At 41.6% G+C, this 18,770-nt stretch overlaps 1 protein-coding gene across 1 annotated transcript in view; it reads right to left on the reverse strand.

Moving 5' to 3' along the window:
• LOC111874463 (RNA-binding protein 24-B) overlaps positions 1–18,770 on the reverse strand; it is a 120,701-nt gene that overhangs the window by 74,703 nt on the left and 27,228 nt on the right. The window contains exon 2 of the mRNA XM_023869988.2: positions 15,799–15,925. Coding sequence (XP_023725756.1) covers positions 15,799–15,925 — 127 coding nt within the window. The remainder of the gene's footprint in view (positions 1–15,798; positions 15,926–18,770) is intronic.

Here is an 18,770-nt window from a genome sequence, read left to right on the forward strand (position 1 = left end):
CCATTAGACTGTATCCGGACCACTGTAGTCATGGCAACAACCTCGCATCATATTTCCGTAAGATTCACTTAAAATTATCATTCCATCTATCCCTAGGTAAACCAGGTTGTACTTCCACTTAAGGTTGTCCAACAGAATGCTGTATTTATTTCTCCCATCCATGCAACATGTGATAGTAATCGAATTATCCGTGATTTGATCTCTCGAATAATATCTGGTTAAAAGTTCCTCATTACAGATGGAATTAACTGTGTATGGTCATATCTTACGCGGTAACTGCCTTCTAAAGAAGTTACTGAAGGAAAGATAGAGTGGCGAATAGAAGTGACCAGAAGAAGAGGAAGAACGCGTAAAAATATGCTGGATGACCTTGGAGACAGAAGAGGATATTTTCATTTGAAGGAGAAAGCTCTAGATCGCATCAAGTGGAGGAACTCTTTTGAAAGAGACTGTGGACCTGTCGTCTTGATACATTACAGGTGAATGAATGAGGCAAACTCCATGGCATGCCTTCACATCGGATGTTAAAGATAATTTCTTTATTCTTTGCCCTGCCAAATTCTAGGTCAGATGTAAGACCCCGACTAAAGTCCGAAGCTGTGATAAGGCACTGACTGGTCGGGCTTATCTCACGCTTCAGGGTATGTGGCGAATGAGACAAATTCCTCATATATTTAGGAAAGTGGAAAGAACATTAAGGAAAGTGGAAAGAACAATAACTCGAAATACGAGTACGTGTACGTAAATATGATACTGTCACGTGTATTCGTGACTAAAGACGCGGGTTTGGATCGCTAAGTCGATTTTTTGGACATTCACTGGTCGAAATTAAGTATGCGAGTAATTATAACACTTTCAAGATTACTGTAAGTATAACACATAAATAAAGTCTTCTATATCTGCTTACATTAGTCGTCACTAGGTAACAGATCTAAACAATGGTTATTCCTCTACAAAGTTTTCCTTATCCGTTTCCTGGAAATGGGTCCTAACACAGGAACTATAACCGTAATACCCCAGATACCACTGCACTACAGCAACACACATAAAGTCTTCAAATCACACGCTAAGTCTTCACAGGCTGACTTCTAGTTCTTCTACTACGAACTTCCCGTGGCTATCTCCTACCGACAACTGACTCGTAGTGCCGATTATCTTCAAATTAACTCCTCTACACGGACTCCAAGGAACACATTCTCTTTTTTTTGTTTGTTTGTTAAGAATGCATGTTTACATCTTCGTTGCCACACAATATACGTCCTATTGTTCGGTGCATTGGCTTGGGACGGACCACATAGAAAACACAGTTCCCCTTATATTGTTGTCACATTCTTAAGGGAGGTGTTTACCGGCCGTCGTATAGAGACGGCAGTTCTTCTACTGTTGCATGTATTCGTTACCGTGAGAATATTTACGGACATTCCTCTATTGTTATATAAACGGCCCGTATTTCACAATATGAATGTTTGACACGATGGCTATATTAATATAATGTGACATGTTGACCCCTACCTCCCCAGCGGTACGTGGCGGTAACGTAACGCTCGCGTTCTTACGGTAATAGGCGAGTTCCCGCCCCGCCACTCCCCTCCGCGGTGACGTCACCGAGGGATATCGCGGTCGCTAGGCAACGCGAGTCAACAGCGGCGACGTTACGATAGGAACAGCGGTTACCTCCGCTAGCGTTACAAAGCAACACAGCGCCAGGCAAAAAGGGTGCCTATTACGCGGCCGTTTTCCGTATGGTCCGATCGAGGCTACATGAGGCGCAGCGAAGGCTATTCACAGTCAGTTGTACTGAGTTGTACTGTAACAGTCGCCGAGTTGGATTCAGAGTCAGCCAGTCAGTTGTACTGTGGCATTTGGAGTGTACTAATTGTGATACTGCAGATAGCAGTAATCGTAAATCTGTAATTTGGGTGATTGTAAGTGCGAATGTGAAATAAAATTCGCTACATCGAATACATCGAGAATTTATTTGTCGCGATATACGCCCGATACGCGACAATAATTATAGTAGACATTGTTCATTGTCCTGATAGGGACTAGATCTATCTCTTGGGCCGAAATGAGTAGGCCTTTGTCTGAGGAAGGAGACAGAGTTGTCGTTGAAATTTTGTTTTAGAGAAATAAAAAAACAGGGCGATGGATATTTTTCAAAACGTTAATATTTTTATCGAACATAAGTAACCCATAATGAACTCTTTCCTTCTCTTATCTATTTACTGAGATAATCATAACAATTAATTTCAAATTATCGGAAATATATACGGCTATGGATTATAATACATCCGTCAGTAGAGTGAAAATGTTCGGCATTGAAGGTGGCGGTTTAATTCCCATACTTATATTGCGAAATGCTTATTCATCGCCATGTCTGAATAGCTCCTGGGCTAGCACAAGCTATCTACATTATTTGCAAAATAATAATAATAATAATAATAATAATAATAATAATAATAATAATGTGTAGTGATTGCACCGTGTTGTGGAGACTCATCTGCCGACTTTTAAGAGAATCTGGCTGTCTCCAGTTGCAATACAAATTCCTGACCACGTCCAGCCCAGCTTTTGGGCCCACCCAACCCATCAAATGACACCTTTTGCCTTCTTGAACGTGATTAAAGTGATTTATGTGAAGTTTCTTCCAGTGGCAGGTTAGTAATTTATTAAGATTTACCTCAAGCGGCTTCCGTAGGAGGTCGTGGAATTTTTAAGGGCGGAAAAATTCAGGGAACAAGTCCTCTGGGAGGGACTTTAAGCCGTGGGTCCCGTGTCATAGATTTACGGCACGTAAAAGATCCTCATGTCTCTAGGAGACCTCTGAGCAAAATTAGGCAAAGTTTCCCGCCCAAGTAGTTTCCAATGCCTCCGGTAGATGGGGAAGCATGGGGTACCACTGCAAGCCTTGCTGGCTGAACGGGGCTGATAGCGAGCACCAGTATCGGGAGGGTATGGCGACAGTAGAAATTAAAGCTGGACGCACAATGGACCAATAACCGGTCTAAGTGCATGGGGAAACCCACCCCCTCAAAAAGATTTACCTCTATTTCCCTATACGCCTTAATGGCAGGTGCTTAGACACAGTGTTAATGTTAACTTAAAATTAACGAATACTAAGAAGTTTTAAGAGTGTCGTGAATAAACTTCAATGTATTGCTACGAGCTTTGGTGTAACAAGTTTCCGAGTGATTGCAAGGTGGGGGGGAAGGTTTTTAATTTCCTTAAAAGTCGAGGAGAAACATGCTGTAGCAATTTGATGAAAGTGTGGAAGAAGACGGAAAACAAAGAAATGGGATGAGAGATAGGGAGACCGGCCAACACATGGGCAGTACTTGTATTAATAATTCAGAATGCTACGGCTCTCTTGTTTGCTCTTCGCACGCAATTGCTTCCACTCCTGAACATTCACTTCGGCTTCAAACCACAAATGTAACCTGCAGACATGACAGCGCTTAAGCGCCCGCTCCCCATAGCAATACAAGTGGCGTTAATGTATACCAACTTTATAACGCTCTAAATATTATCCATTTCATGCTCTTCTGCGGGAAGAACGTACACGTATCAATGAGAAAGCCGTCGGGATGTTTCATTTTCGAAACTACTGAATGAATTTCTGTTAAATTTGGTATTACAGACTCTACACGATCCTACATAGTCCGAATTTTAAATGAAAATAAATAATTTTATTTTTTTCTTAAGTTGTGGATCTTGTGGATCTTCGAGCCATTTAGGGCCCTGGCATTTTATCCAGTTCCGTAATCATTTTTCAGACACGGTAGAACTCCTTAGATGAGTGATCAGCTCGTCGCAATGCCGCTACCTACACACAGGATAACAGAATGAAAGCATACATACACTTACATCCATGCTTTGAGTGGGATTCGAACCCATGATCCCAGCGTCCGAGCTAGCGAAGACAAGTCATGACTTAGACCGCGCAGCTACTGTGACCGTCTGACTGTACACTACAAGTCCATTAAATGAAGTGAATTAATATTTGAATCTGATTTATGTGACGCGTACTTCACCTAGAAGATATGGCTGCGTTCACGGATTATTTTAATTTGCCATTTCTTACACTTGTCTGCAATAAGAGATATGGGTAACACGTGTTTCGTGACGAAGATGGATTTTTACCGGACAAGATGACGATCTTGTAGAAAGACAGACAAGTCATTCAGGCAGACTGTCAGCATGAGACTCTGCTACGTTCTATTTTTGAAACTGAGGACCCAGAGATTCAGCACTCTCACTGGCAGAAGGACCGCTAAACAATTATAATGCAGAAACTCAATCATGCAGGTCATATTCAATTTACTACTGTGTAAACTCGGTGGATGTAACTTCCGACAAAACGTTTAACAGATTATTTACATGTTAGTCATCTATCTACATATGAATCGAGAGTGAGTTAATAATTGGTGTGATTCCCGCTAGGGCGAGGGATGTTCCTTTCTCCATTACACCTACTCCGCTTCCCACACATTTAGCGGGAACTTTGGTCTGTTGAAGTGTGAACATTTGACCGCGCAGCAAAGCATACTACATAAACTAGACAACATAAAAACAGCAACACTCGACTTCCTGGTAATAAGAAAGGAGGTTAATTCGTGCTCGAGAAACAGTTATCACAAACGAGTCCAGCCAATAATACTCGTAGAAGATTCAGAAGAAAAGATGAGTGATCTGCAGCAGCAACAGACACTAAGCTGAATACAGCATACGACACTTTAAATTAATTTTAAATATTAGTAAAATTAATTTCTAACTTTTAGTTCATATATATCTTGTATTTAAATCAACTTCTAGCAATTAGAATACAAATGTACATAGAAAGTAATAATTTTAAGCCTACGTATGTAAATATGAATACACCCTTTACAATTCAATAATGAAAATTCGTAAATCACAACACCTGAGGATGACCCTGTAACGGTCGAAACGTGTAGTGGAACATAGGTTAATAAATTGTAGTTGTGTTGACGGTAGAATTTGTATTATTAATTTGATTACTCGCCCCCTTCTATCGCTGTAGTTAAAACATCGTAGAGCTCTGCATCCACTCCTAGTATACGCCTCCATGGTGTGATAGACAGGCACAAGAATAAGGTTACTTCAATCTCCAGGCTTCGCTAAAGAATCCTAATGTTCCATAAATCTGAAATCTGTTGTCCATTCACAACAGCGGAGTATTTGAAAATATAAAATGTTATTTATCCATATATCGTTGCACGTTCCTTCAGCAGAAGAATATCAGTTACACCAAAGTGTTCATCAGATTCATAATTACAACTTCATTTGTCTCCTAACTCATAACTTAGTTACTAAATCCAAACAAAGGAACTTGCATACGCACTGAAAAATCCACGTTCCCTAAACCAAATATCCAGGTCTAAAGACTGACTAGGTACTATCTAATTTTTATCACCCATTGCTGTGTTATATATCCGAAACGTCCACATGTATTTCCGCCAACTGTAACAGACTACAAGGCGAGAATAATGCTGGTGAATTATCCTGAAATACGCTTCAAGTCTTGTCATATAATTGATCCTTTCCTTTAGACGTTATGTAACTTACACAACTGGGAAAGCATCATGTAACTAACTTCATGGAGCTGAGCCCTTCTTGAGAGGCCGCCAGTCACGCAGCTACTCAAGAACTTCCCAGTAATTTATGGAACCCGACGGTTCATTACCATGTTCACAAGAGCCCTCCACTTGTCCCTATCCTGAGCCAGAACGATCCAAACCATACTATCCCATCCTCTCTCTACGGTCCATTTTAATATTATTCATCCACCTACGCCTTGGTCTTGCCAGTGGTCTCTTTCCCTATGGCTTTTCCACCAACATCCTATATATATTCCTCTTCCCCATTCGTGCTACATGCCCTGCCCATCTCATCCTCCTTGACTTGATCATTCTAATTAAACTTGACGAATAGTACAAGTTATGAAGCTCCTCACTGTGCAGGAAGGAGATGCAAGTGAGCTCTGTTTGTGTGCTTCAAATGTTTATTGATCTGTATTTTATGGCCCCTAAAACTTGAGGTACACGCCTCTCACGGTAACTTGTGTTACTATATGTTATTTGCAGAAGTGTATAAAATGAGCACCAAACGGGGTGGTTATATCTGTCTTCCCGTCTATGCTTTCATGAGTTTCATGATTTGACACTCGGGAGACTGGAAGTTATTAGGCTTAATTTCATTTTGTTTCGCATGGGTACAATGTAAATCCTATTCTGCATGAAACACAAGTTTAACTTCCTCATTTAGGATCTGAGGATCTCACAGGTTCTCTGACCTTAATCAGTTTTCTCCAAAACGCTTGATTCTGCAGAAGTGAATAAGTACTATATGAAATAGAAACAATTTTATGGCCTACAAGCCTTACATGAAACATTTTTCAATATGGATCCTTTTTAAACAAATTCAAATGCATCTCTCTTACGTCTCTATGCAGTACAATTTCCGCAAGCAGCCTTCATTAGCTCTGTTAACAGTAGATTTCAACATCAATACGAATTAGAAATAAACAACTACAAAAAAATCTATAAATATCTTTGTATTCAATCCTGAAGTAAAGGCTTACGCTGACAATTTATTTGTCCTTGTTTATTTGATGGTCTGTGAACATGCCCTCCATGCAATTTACCAATCTGTATTACATGATGCAATAACCTAATTACTGCATAATCATAATCTGACAATAATTGAACCCCAGAAAATGTCCGTTTATTATGGTGTGATATTTCTTCGATCTTTCACTAATAGAGATATGCTCCTTTGAAATTTGTACTGTTATTAAACCGCCTCTGTGATTATAATCCTTAATTGAATGATTTAATCACTCCATAATAGTATGTGTCTCTTGTTTAGTCCATAAATATAAAGGAAAAGCTATCCCTGTAACAGGCCGTGGAGGCCCATAGGTTTGTGAGGCATCAAGGCTCCCACATTTTCTTTAGAAAATCGGCTTACAGATGGCGGTAAGGTTGTCAGCCTTACGCGCCGACCTTCCTTAACCCCCCTCCCCAGGAATATTCCAGGTACTCCTTTCTCTTAGAGGCTGAGTCGACCCCAGGGTCGATCTAGGTCATAGCTTATTTTGCAATGGAGCGTTCGAAGTTATAAAGTCTCCAAAATAATGCGGGATTTCTTTTATTCACAAAATATCTTCAGTTTCCCATATTTAGAAATAACAATGTGAACCCTTCTCAGTTCCTAGGAACATAATTCGCATTTCTGTTCTCCTAGTTTCTAATATTTAGGTCACTTTCTATAAAATATACACATAGAGGCAAAGTTGTCCTTGTGCTTAACTAGTTAAGTTCTACACCATGAAGGCGTATTGGTTAGTGGATGTATAGATCCACATTTTCTTGACCTCGACATTAGTTGGAGGTAAGTGGTCAGATTCATGCCCCGGCCGCTTTACCCACCCCAGGAAAAGAGCCCCCGGTACCCATTGTATAGGAGGTTGGGTGGACCCCAGAGCAGGTCTGAACGAAATGGAGGAGAAAATTGTTGACCCTACCGGGACTCGGCCAACCCGCAGCCAGTCGCTGTACAGACTGCGCTGTCCCAGGTCACAAGTACACGTATGTGAATGCAATTAGCAAAGAGTTTAGGTCTGAGGTTGACACACCGGTGGTTATGAAGAGTGCTATCCTCTGGTATATAACGCCGTGTGGTCAACCGACATTTTGGAGGAACATCGCATTTCCATCTTGAGGGCTGAAGAGTAAGCCTAATAAGACTCAAGCGTAAAAGCAGAGTAGAAAAAGCAATTCCTTGAGAAACACCTACTGTTTACTTTCGCATCACAACTGCCGTTTAGCAGTAGATATCTATTGCGACATAATTTCCTGTCCTGTAGACAACTCAAGTTATTTGCGACTTTCCAGAAATACCTTGAAATTTGAAATACTAAAGGAAGCATTGCCGGTCACGGTAGCCGAGCGGTCTAAGGCATGTACTGTCTTCGCTTGCTTGGAAACCGGGATCGTGGTTTCGAATCCCACTCAGGGCATGGATGTTTAGTTTGTGTGTGTGCGTTTTTCTGTGTTTGTGTACAGATAGAGGCCTTGCGACGAGCTGATCACCCGCCCAAGGAGTCCTACCGAATATGTAAGACCTAGAAAAACCGAAGTGAACGGAGAAGTTCATGGAGGTAGGCGTAGGCCCACTGGACCTGTAGTGCCAAGGAAAAAAAAACGAAAGCATTTGTTTTAGAGTTAAATTCATCATGGTAAGGGTTAATCAAAGAAGTAAATTTCCTACTAAAACAGGTATTTCTGCAATCCAATGTAATGGACGAATCGACTAGCGCGTGATTTGAGCTAAACATGAGTTTTTTTCCCCCTTGGCACTACAGCCCCAGTGGGCCTAGGCCTACCTCCATGAACTTCTCCGTTCACTTCGGTTTTTCTAGATCTTACACATTCGGTAGGACTCCTTGGGCGGGTGATCAGCTCGTTGCAAGGCCTCTACCTGTACACAAACACAGAAAAATGCACACACACAAACTAAATATCCATGCCCTGAGTGAGATTTGAACCCACGATCCTGGTTTCCAAGCGAGCGAAAACAGTAGATGCCTTAAACCGCTCGGCTACCGTGACCGGCAAACATGAGTTTACTCTGAACATAAAATAACATATCGAAAGCGTAAAGAATGTCAAATATTGATGCTTTGTCAGTACTTTTCAATGAAGTACTTAAAATCTTCCAAACTAACTGTATTTATACAAGAATTGGCTTTTATTGCACATTGAAATGTGGTTGCTGATCATCCTGTACCTTTGTAGGAGTGTGTATACATTTTGACCACACTGTCATAAGGACCAGATGGGAAGGTGTTGGAGTGAGGTGACAGATACTACCCTCACATCCGTGTGTCTGGGGGCAGGCTGTCACATCCCTCAATGTAGCAATGCTACTGTTCCTATTGCTGTTTCACTTTGATGACAAGGGCCGCAGCTTCTTTCCTAATCTTTCTTCAAAAAGAAAAAAACACCAAGCCTCCAGTAATAAAACATATTTTATACATATTATTAACGCCAAATCTGTGATAGCTGTATGGAGAAACGTCTTCTGTTCTCTAGCGCCCTGTGAGCCGTCCGATATAAGTTCACCGACGCTTCGGAAATACGTATTGCATCCATCTTCAGGATCGAAGTTAATTCAAGCAAGAAATCAGCAAGAAGCAGGCGAAGAGCAAAGCTGTGCTTGTTGGTCTTTTGCGTGGCTTACTATTCAGGACCCCCTAGGAAGAAACTCAAACCCAGCTTCAAAAACTCCGTGCCATAACGGTAGGCCTAACCACTGTATCTGGTGTGAAGGCACTGCGAATACGTCATTCCAATTGAATCGACTCGTTGCTTTGTGACCATTACTTCTCGCGTGGAACAAGGATCACTAATAAATTTTAGGGCAAACAAGTCGAAATATATTTATTACTATTATTATTAAGGTAAAATTATCCCCATACTTCATTATATAATTCAGCATATACCATGAAGACATATGGGGGAGCTGAGGTATAGCTCCACCATTCTTTACCTCGGCACTAGGTGTAGGTGACTTGTCAGCCCCAAGCTCCTGTCTCTTTACATCGATTGTTATTATTGTTATTATTATTACTACTGTACAATTTTAATTACTTTCTGGGCGATCTATTAATCATACGAACTGATTGTGTGAAAGATCTTGGGGTTATGTTAGATAGAAAACTGCATTTTCATCGTCAAGTCAACTACCTACATTCTCAGGCACTCAAACTCTTAGGACTAATTCGATTCATCACGTATGATATTTCTTCTTTGGATAGTTTAAGAGTATAATTAGAATGATCAAATCAATGAGGATGAGTTGGGCAGGGCATGTAGCACGAATGGGGGAGACGAGGAATGCGTATAGGTTATTGGTGGGAAAGCCAGAAAGAAAGAGACCACTGGTAAGACCAAGGTGTAGGTGGGTGGAAAATATTAAAATGGATCTTAGAAAGGTAGGATGGATGGCATGCATTGGATTGATCTGGCTCAGGATAGGGACCGGTGGAGGGCTCTTGTGAACATGGTAATGAACTTTCGGGTTCCATAAAATGCTGGAAAATTCTTGAGTATCTGCAGAATTGGCGGCTCCTCCAGAAGGGCTCAGCTCGACGAGTAAGTAAGTAAGTAAGATAGTTTAAGAGTTGTATACATTATCTTAATTCGCTCAAAGTCTGAAAACAATATCTGCAGATCTGTAGACGTTTTCAATAAACACAACATCTCCCTTCAGGATACATTGTCCTTTGTTTAATCCTGCTTAGTAATTCACATTATCGTGTTGCCTCTATTATTTTATTTCCTGGTATTAAATTTTAGTCTAGTTCTAGTTACAGCCTTAGTCTAGCTTTTGTTGCGTACACTTTCAGTGCTCACCTGTTATTGGCCACTCACTGCTGGCAAGCAAATAAAGGAACAGAACTGAATCATCATCATAATCGTCATTTTCAGCAACTTATATTTGAATTTAGACAATATTAATTAATTTAGGTTTTTGTTGTTTTCTGTTTTTGTCCGCATTGTTATGTTGTGTTTACTCTGTAATTGTCCCGTGGCTGTTTTCAACGCGTAAATTAATAATAACAACATTATTTCATCTTTTGTTGCGTGTTTTTTTGTTCCCTCGCTTTGTTCGTGCTTGCTTTACAATTGCCTTTGGGCTGTTGAGTAGCCATGTAAATAAATAAAGAGTTGAATTGAATTATGTTTACATTTGATCTACAGACTATGTTGCCGATTGCAGGGAACCTACAATGTGAAACCTATTGATGAAGCAAAACGTATTATCTGCTTGTATTTAGCTAACGTTTTGTTGCCTCCAACTCGACAATTTTCTATCGGAAACCGAATCTGATCCACTTCAACCCACTTCACAGAATTGTCAGTGTTTCTGACTAATAACGTACATCTAATGCTTGCAGACTGACATCCATTTTTCCTATGTTTTCACTGTGTGGTGCTTGGACACAGGGGCCCTTCCCGCGCAGATGTAAGTAAAGATAACTTGTTGCATATTTCGATAAAGATTATCACTTCAAAATATTGTCACTTATCCTGGTAACGCGACAAGAAATCGGTGAGTTCCGGATTACACGAAGCTGTTTATAGGATAAGTTATTTACAATTGCAATCACAATCGCTCAGAAATAACGTATCCATGAGATCTCACCCGGCTAGTCTCTCTTCTCTCGCATTTCGTCTTCACTCCGCTATTCTCTTTTCACTCCGCTAGTCTCTCTTCTCTCGCATTTCGTCTTCACTCCGCTAGTCTCTCTTCTCTCGCGTTTCGTCTTCACTCCGCTATTCTCCCTTCACTCCGCTATTCTCTCTTCACTCCGCTAGTCTCTCTTCTCTCGCTTTTCGTCTTCACTCCGCTATTCTCTCTTCACTCAGCTAGTCTCTCTTCTCTCGCATTTCGTCTTCACTCCGCTCTTCTCTCTTCACTCCGCTAGTCTCTCTTCTCTCGCATTTCGTCTTCACTTCGCTATTCTCTCTTCACTCTGCCATTTGTTGTTGGCGGGTCTTGGTTTTTCGATTTGCTGGTTTCTTCTGCTCTTAGCTCTGCTCTGTTCTGTTTGGCCTGTTATATTCTACAGTCAGACGGTCCAGAATACGACTTGTTCAATGTTCCGTTTAGCATGTTCTTTGCGCCGGTAGCTACTGTATTTGTTGCTGCGGAAACTGCACTAAATCTGACTTTCAATTGTGTAGTAACGGTCTGTTACGTATGCGTTGTCTCATGAACATGTTTATCACCCGGACAAAGATGGAGAATCTTGGATACCGAGCCGTTGCCTAACAATGGACTCCAGCTATGACTCAGATATTCTGGCTTTTAGGTGGCACGCCACAGTATGTTATTTATTCTAATAATAGATGTAAATTTGAATTATCGGCATCAAGTGACATAACTAATACTTTTTGCCTAATAGCTTATTACACCTTGCACTTAGCGTGAGATATTGATAAACATGGGGTGTGGGGTTCTTTTATGATGGTGCTAGAGGAGGTGATGCTTCTCTAGGCTTCACTGCACGCATGCGTTCTAACCACAACAAATTGTGTAGTTATTAATGGTTATTTCCTGGTACCTGAAGGGGGAGTTGAGAGCGTCACATGGACGGACACCAACAACTGCCCATGACGTGTACACTCACGTCCACTACAAAATTATTCATCAAGACTTAAATATTTCACAGCTCATAACACTTCTATTCGGCTCCATCTGCCACTCCAGTAAGTAGACTACAAATGCGGTAGCTTATATCTTGATAATGGCACGGCCGATTGGATTCAGCCTTACAGCTATTTGGTTAATAGCCCCTTCTGTGTAATTTATACACATCACATGTCCCGTTATTATTATTATTATTATTATTATTATCACTCACTGTGAAACAATGTCGTTTATATTGAAACGTACAGAACATGACATATCCAAATATTGTCAGCACTCATAAAATAGCAGCGACGCATGAAGGTCACATCCACTGATCTGCTTGTCGTGATGTATTCCCGTGGTCTAATTTTAACAAAATAGTGCGGCGTAGTAACGCCACTGCAAATATACGGCCGTCTAATGACATGATTTTATTTACTGACTTTAGGTGTTCACGGTAATTAATTATTGTTATTAATTCTGTTCTTGGGGTGTTACACCGTGTGGTTGAGGGTGATGTTGCCGACGTTTCGGTGGTATATGCTGGTTTCATATTCACGGTAGAAGTACTATGTAGGTCAAGTTCCAACATATTTCTCGTATTCATACGCCGTTATGAAATACTTGTTAATATATTTGTGTGTTAATAATTTTCTCACCAGGTGGCAGTGGGTATGTAGGGCTGCTCCAAATGCATTATTTAAGTACAGTGTGTGAAAAGATATTAATATACTCTGTTACTTTTAATGGGAATAATATTATTGTTTAGTTTTAGAAATAGTGGGGCACGCTGAGACATTATGCTACAAGCCAAAAGCTCTCGGNCAGGACGATGGATAAAGTCCAAAATCCCAGCATATCAGTGTGTTATACACCATCGTCAGAATCCTATAGTAAATAAAAGCTCTCGGGTTCGAGTCCCGATGAGGTGGATTTTTATTAAATTTACGTAATCCTTCCAGTCGCACTATGGCCCTGGGGTCGGCTCAGCCTCTAACAGATATGAGTACCAGGAATCTTCCTGGGGGGTTAAGGGCGACTGGTGCGTAAGTCTGACAACCTTACCGCCATCTGTGAGCCGATTTTCTAAGGAAAATGTGGGAGCCTCAACGTCTCACAACCCTATGGCCTTCACGGCCTGTTCCAGGGATAGCTTTTAGATTTAGAGACAGTACTTTCTCTCACGTCTTATTCAGTTCTATAGTGCTGATATGTTTTTACGTCTGTTTCTCTTGCATCTTCAGTGTTGCAGTGCACAGCGCCGGAAAATTGTCCTTGTACTTAGATAAACATTCAACATATCGGAAACATATTTAAGACTACTTTCCTTCCTCCTATGACGGAATGTGACAGAAGACAATAACGTGAGCCTAAAAGGGACCGACATTTCTCACAATTCTATCTCTCTCCTATGATAAAAATACCATTGCTGTTCTGAAAAGGACCGTTTTCCTGTTCACCGTTCCTGCTGGCCCGGACCGGGTTCCGTCTGACCTCCCCTTCTCGTGCTTCTGAGTTACCAACTTCATACATCTTCTTTACGTAACCTAACCGATTACTCACCCCTACAATCTTCAATATTGAAGATGGAGGCAGTATGTTCCTCCGAAACGTCGGTATCCGCCTCTAAGACCACACGTTGTCACAACCCGTAAATCCACAGTCTGAACAATCTCCACTGGGAAAACCTCAAATCTTGTTTGAAGTAGAAATTTCAGCTCTTAGTGTAATGCACATTTTGTGTAATGTAGACCCACAAGTGAGTGGCAGCAGGAGTCGCTTCTGAAATGTTCGCTGAAATTGAAATTCAGCTTCGTGTAGTGTTTATTATATTGGACCGATGTGAAGTGTCATTTAGGAAACACTGGTGTAAGTTATTACGCCTGTTGCAATCTGCACGTGTTAGTAGGCAGGCCTACAGGCCTGATTTGCGAGTAAAATGGATCTTTAATTGTGTGTGGGTGTAGACTGGACAGGACCTGGGGGGGGATCTTCGGGTTCCATATGGCGTGGGAAATTTCTTGATGCTTTCAAGGACTCTGGTCCACGGAGTTATTTCGTCATGTAGTTGCTGGCTTCCCACCGCGGCGTCCCGGGTTCGATCTCGGTTCTGGTCAAGTGGGATCTGTGGTGGACAAAGTGGCGCTGGGGCAGGTGTTCTCCGAGTACTTCGGTTTCCCCTGCCAATCTTCATTCCACCAATTGTTCCACAATCACCCTCACCTATCATCTGGGGCTGGTACAGTAGGCCAGAAGTGGCCGCAGTACAAGGGACTTAGTCCCACCCCACTAGCAATAAAAGAAAATAGTTCATCATGTGCCAGTTTTGTTTTGTTTAGGCCGTGCCTTCAAATGTGCCACAGGAGACTATGACAAATCGAGAATGGGTTGAGGTGCGGCGCGAGCAGTAATGGACAGGATAATGTGTTAGCAAAATGGACGGGAATTGCTTTTATAGTGTATCCTTCTCGCTTTAGCCACTAATCCACTAAAATATGTTTATGTCGTTTGAAGACACGTGTTGCTGAAATGATTGAAAGATTGATATGTTGGGTTTTTGGACTTTATCCATCGTCCTGATTGAAAGATTGTTTTACGTCCATGAAACTCTGTCTTTCCGGGTTTGCAACAAAACAGAAATCAAACAAAGGTATGTACCTTTCGGAAAAAGTCTAGTAATTTCCGGCAAAACATAATCAAATCATCATCGTTTTATTTAAAGTAAATTAAAAATTTGTTTAATATAAAAAAACTGCTGAATATTTGCTTTCTGTTCATATAATTTTGTTCCGTATTGTGATTCCTAAAATTATCACAGAAGGAACATTCCTGTCACAAATTGGAAAGGATTACGAAGAATGCCGTCTTCTGGGATGTGGCGTCATGTAGATCATGTGTAAACCGACGTTTCATAGGAACGTACCGCCTCCATCTTCAGGGTAGAAAAATCTACGAGCGAGGAACCAGCGTGAGCAGGCGGCTTCAAACTGGAGTCACAAGACACCTGCTCACGTTGGTTCCTCGCTCGCGGATTTTCCTACCCTGAAGATGAAGATACGTTCCTCCGAAACGCCGGTTTACACATGATGTACACGGCGCCACATCCCAGAAGACGGCATTCTTCATAGTCACTGCCGTGAAAACCTCAAATATTACGTGGAAAGGATTAGTCCTGCCATTCGAAAAAATAAATGTCTTCATTTCTTCTTCTGATATCGCAAATTCATTTGTATGGTCCGTTCCGATTCATAACTGGTCATGAAACCATTCTTCATAGGCATTTAGCGAAGTTCCTTGGACACGGAATTAGTCAATTGTAAGCCTCTACCTACACAGGCCAACATGACAGAAAAATCGCAGACATTCGTTTATGCCCCAGTCGGAATTCGAACCCTCTTACCATTGATACAGTAGCCCAATGATAATACACAATTAAATACAAAAGGAATTGATGACTGATATAGGAAGTTTGTTGAAAGAAATAAATGTGATTAAAGAAAGAACTAGAACGAGGAAAGAGAACAACGGCAAGAACCTGAAATCTTGAGAAGTACTTGTGCTTGGGAGCCCTACACCTACCTGGCTGTATGTTTCCACGTGGCTTCGCTCCTAGGATCGCCAGGTTCACGTTCGCTTTGCGTCCATCAATGATTGGGTTCGGGTCCTTACACGCTCTCTCAGCCGCGGGCCGGTCGCCCATTATCACCTGAAAATAGAAATGTATGAGTTAAATCGTTTAATGTATTTTGGACATAAACTTGTTTTGGTTGGGTCGACAGTATCACCTGAAAACAATAAAGTATGGGTTAGATCGTCTGGTGTATTTTGGACATAAACATGTTTTCGATAGGTCGACATTATCATCTGAACATATAAATTTATTATTTATTATTGCCATCTAAAAATAAAAGCACATGCAGTAGATCAACCGATATCATTAGAACACAGGAATATACTGGTTAGATCATCCAATAAACCCGTCATTCGAATACACGTACTTCAGGTTACAGAGCGCAGTGTCATCTGAAAGTAAAAACGTGTGGGATGGATCATCCAATATCACATAAATATAGAAACCTTGGACTCGACCACACCTCATCTCCAGAATATACGGATGTAAGGGTTAGACTGCCGGTCATAGTGGGCGCGCGGTCTAAGGCATGAACTTTCGCTTGCTGGAACGCTGGGATCGTGGTTCGAATCCAACTCAAGGCATGGATGTCTGTGTGCGTGCGTTTATTCTGTGTTTGTGTTGTCCTGTGAATGTAGCGGCGTCACGACGGGCTGATCACTCGTCCAAGGAGTCCTACCGCCTGTGTAAAAAAGATTACGAAGCTGAAGATAATGCCAGAGTATGACATAACGCGTTTTAGCAACATTGAGATTCATGGAGTTAGCAGTGCACCAGTCCCTCACGGAATTTGTGTCAGATGTGAGTTAAGAGGCAATCATGTGGAGAGTTAATGACGCGGAATATTTCGAGATCAGCAAAAATTAAAAATTTACAATGGTTAATATAGTTACATACGTCGTTAATAAATACGTTGAAAAGGCACCAGGACAGAACATTGGGGCACACCGGATGTTACTTGGAACGGTAAAGAGAGAGCACCAGAAAAGCTAACCCGACATTGTCTGTTGGTTACGTAACTGCGAAACTAACTAACGTAACCACCAGAGAATCCAGAGCTTAACTTATGCAAGAGCAGGGGAAGAGGTCAAAAGGATTCGAAAAATCAAAATAGACATCAGCTTGACGCTGACCGCGGACAACAGGAGTCATGAAATCAAGAAATGTGATCAATAATAATAATAATAATAATAATAATAATAATAATAATAACTCAACAGCATAACGACCGATGTTAGTTTAGACGAAAAGCAAAAGAACCAAAAACCAAACGTGTACACACACTCAAAGACAAAATCTAGGTATACACCAGTTAGAGAATAACAATTAATTGGTCACACGTTGACAATGATGATGATGATGATTTTTGTATTGCTTGTGGGGTGGGACTAAGTCCCTTGTACTGCGGCCACTTCTGGCCTACTGTACCAGCCCCAGATGATAGGTGAGGGTGATTGTGAAGCAATTGGTGGAATGAAGATTAGCAGGAGAAACCGAAGTACTCGGAGAAAACCTGCCCCAGCGCCACTTTGTCCACTACAAATCCCACTTGACCAGACCCGGGATCGAACCCTGGCAGCCGGGGAGGGAAGTCAGCGACTAACCGCTTGAGCTATGGCGTGGCCGTGATGATGATAGTAATGTAAATCTACTCCTGACAGAATCCGAGGGACTTGATTTCTCTCGTTTCAGAAGTACAGTATTTCCTTTTATCACAGATGCTAATGAAAAGTTTGTACAGTGCGCCTACATACTATGAGTCGGGTGTCATATCTTCTGAGACATAATGCTGTGTAGTGTGTTGAGATTGCATAGACTTTTCGAAGGAACATGTCGTCTCCATCTTCAGGGCCAAAGAAAGAAAACAGGATGAAGATCTGCTTGCTTCATGCTTGATGCTGGTTTCTTGCAAGTACGAGCGTATTTATATAGGTCCATATCCAAATCATGTCAGAAACTCGTGTTACGTATGTACACGTCTCGAATATCCAGCATTAGGCCTGCATTATTTCCAAATTTGGTTAATGTTTCTCTCTCTAACCACTACAAATCTCAGTCTTTTGTTATATTCTTCGCTAAATTTGTTTACACCGGTCACGGTAGCCGAGCGTCTAAGGCATGTACTGTCTTCGCTCGCTCGGAACCCGGGATTGCGGGTTCGAATCTCACTCAGGGCATGGATGTTTGTGTCCGTTTTTCTGTGTTTGTGTACAGGTAGAGGCCATGCGACGAGCTGATCACCCGCCCAAGGAGTCCTACCGTATGTCTAAGATATAGAAAAACCGAAGTGAACGGCGAAGTTCATGGAGGTAGGCCTAGGCCCACTGGCGCTGTAGTGCCAAGAAAAAGAAATTGTTTACATTCTTTCGTTCTCTTGTCTTTTTTCACTTACTCATTATTTTTACCAGTAATTATTAATTACTCCCTGCATATTTTGCAGACTGTCAGCCACCGCGGTGGCCCGAGGATCATCGCAGGTCAAGTGGTGGACGAAGTAGAACAGTGGCGGATTTTCTCCGAGTACTTTGATCTTCTCTGTCAATTCTCATTCCACCAGCTGCTCCATTTTCATCATTCATCTCATCATCGATGCTAAGTAACCCTAACATTGGCAGCGACGTAAAATACTTACTTAATCCGTTCCTCTTATACCTTTCGGTGTCGAGGTTTTTTCTTCTTCTTCTTTCATTTTGATCATTTTACAGACGGTAGGATTCCTTGGATGAGTGATCAGCTCGTCTCTAGGCCTCTACCAAAACAGAGGACAACTCAAACATAGAATAAACCCATACACATACCAAACATCAATGCCTTGAGTGGGATTCGAACCCACGATTCCAGCGTCCGACCGAGCGAAGATAGTTCATGTCTTAGACCGCTCGTCTACCGTGACCGGCCACGCTTAATTCCTTTCCGCGTG

This window comes from Cryptotermes secundus, unplaced genomic scaffold (assembly GCF_002891405.2).
Source record: "Cryptotermes secundus unplaced genomic scaffold, Csec_1.0 scaffold426, whole genome shotgun sequence".
Lineage (NCBI taxonomy): Eukaryota > Metazoa > Arthropoda > Insecta > Blattodea > Kalotermitidae > Cryptotermes > Cryptotermes secundus.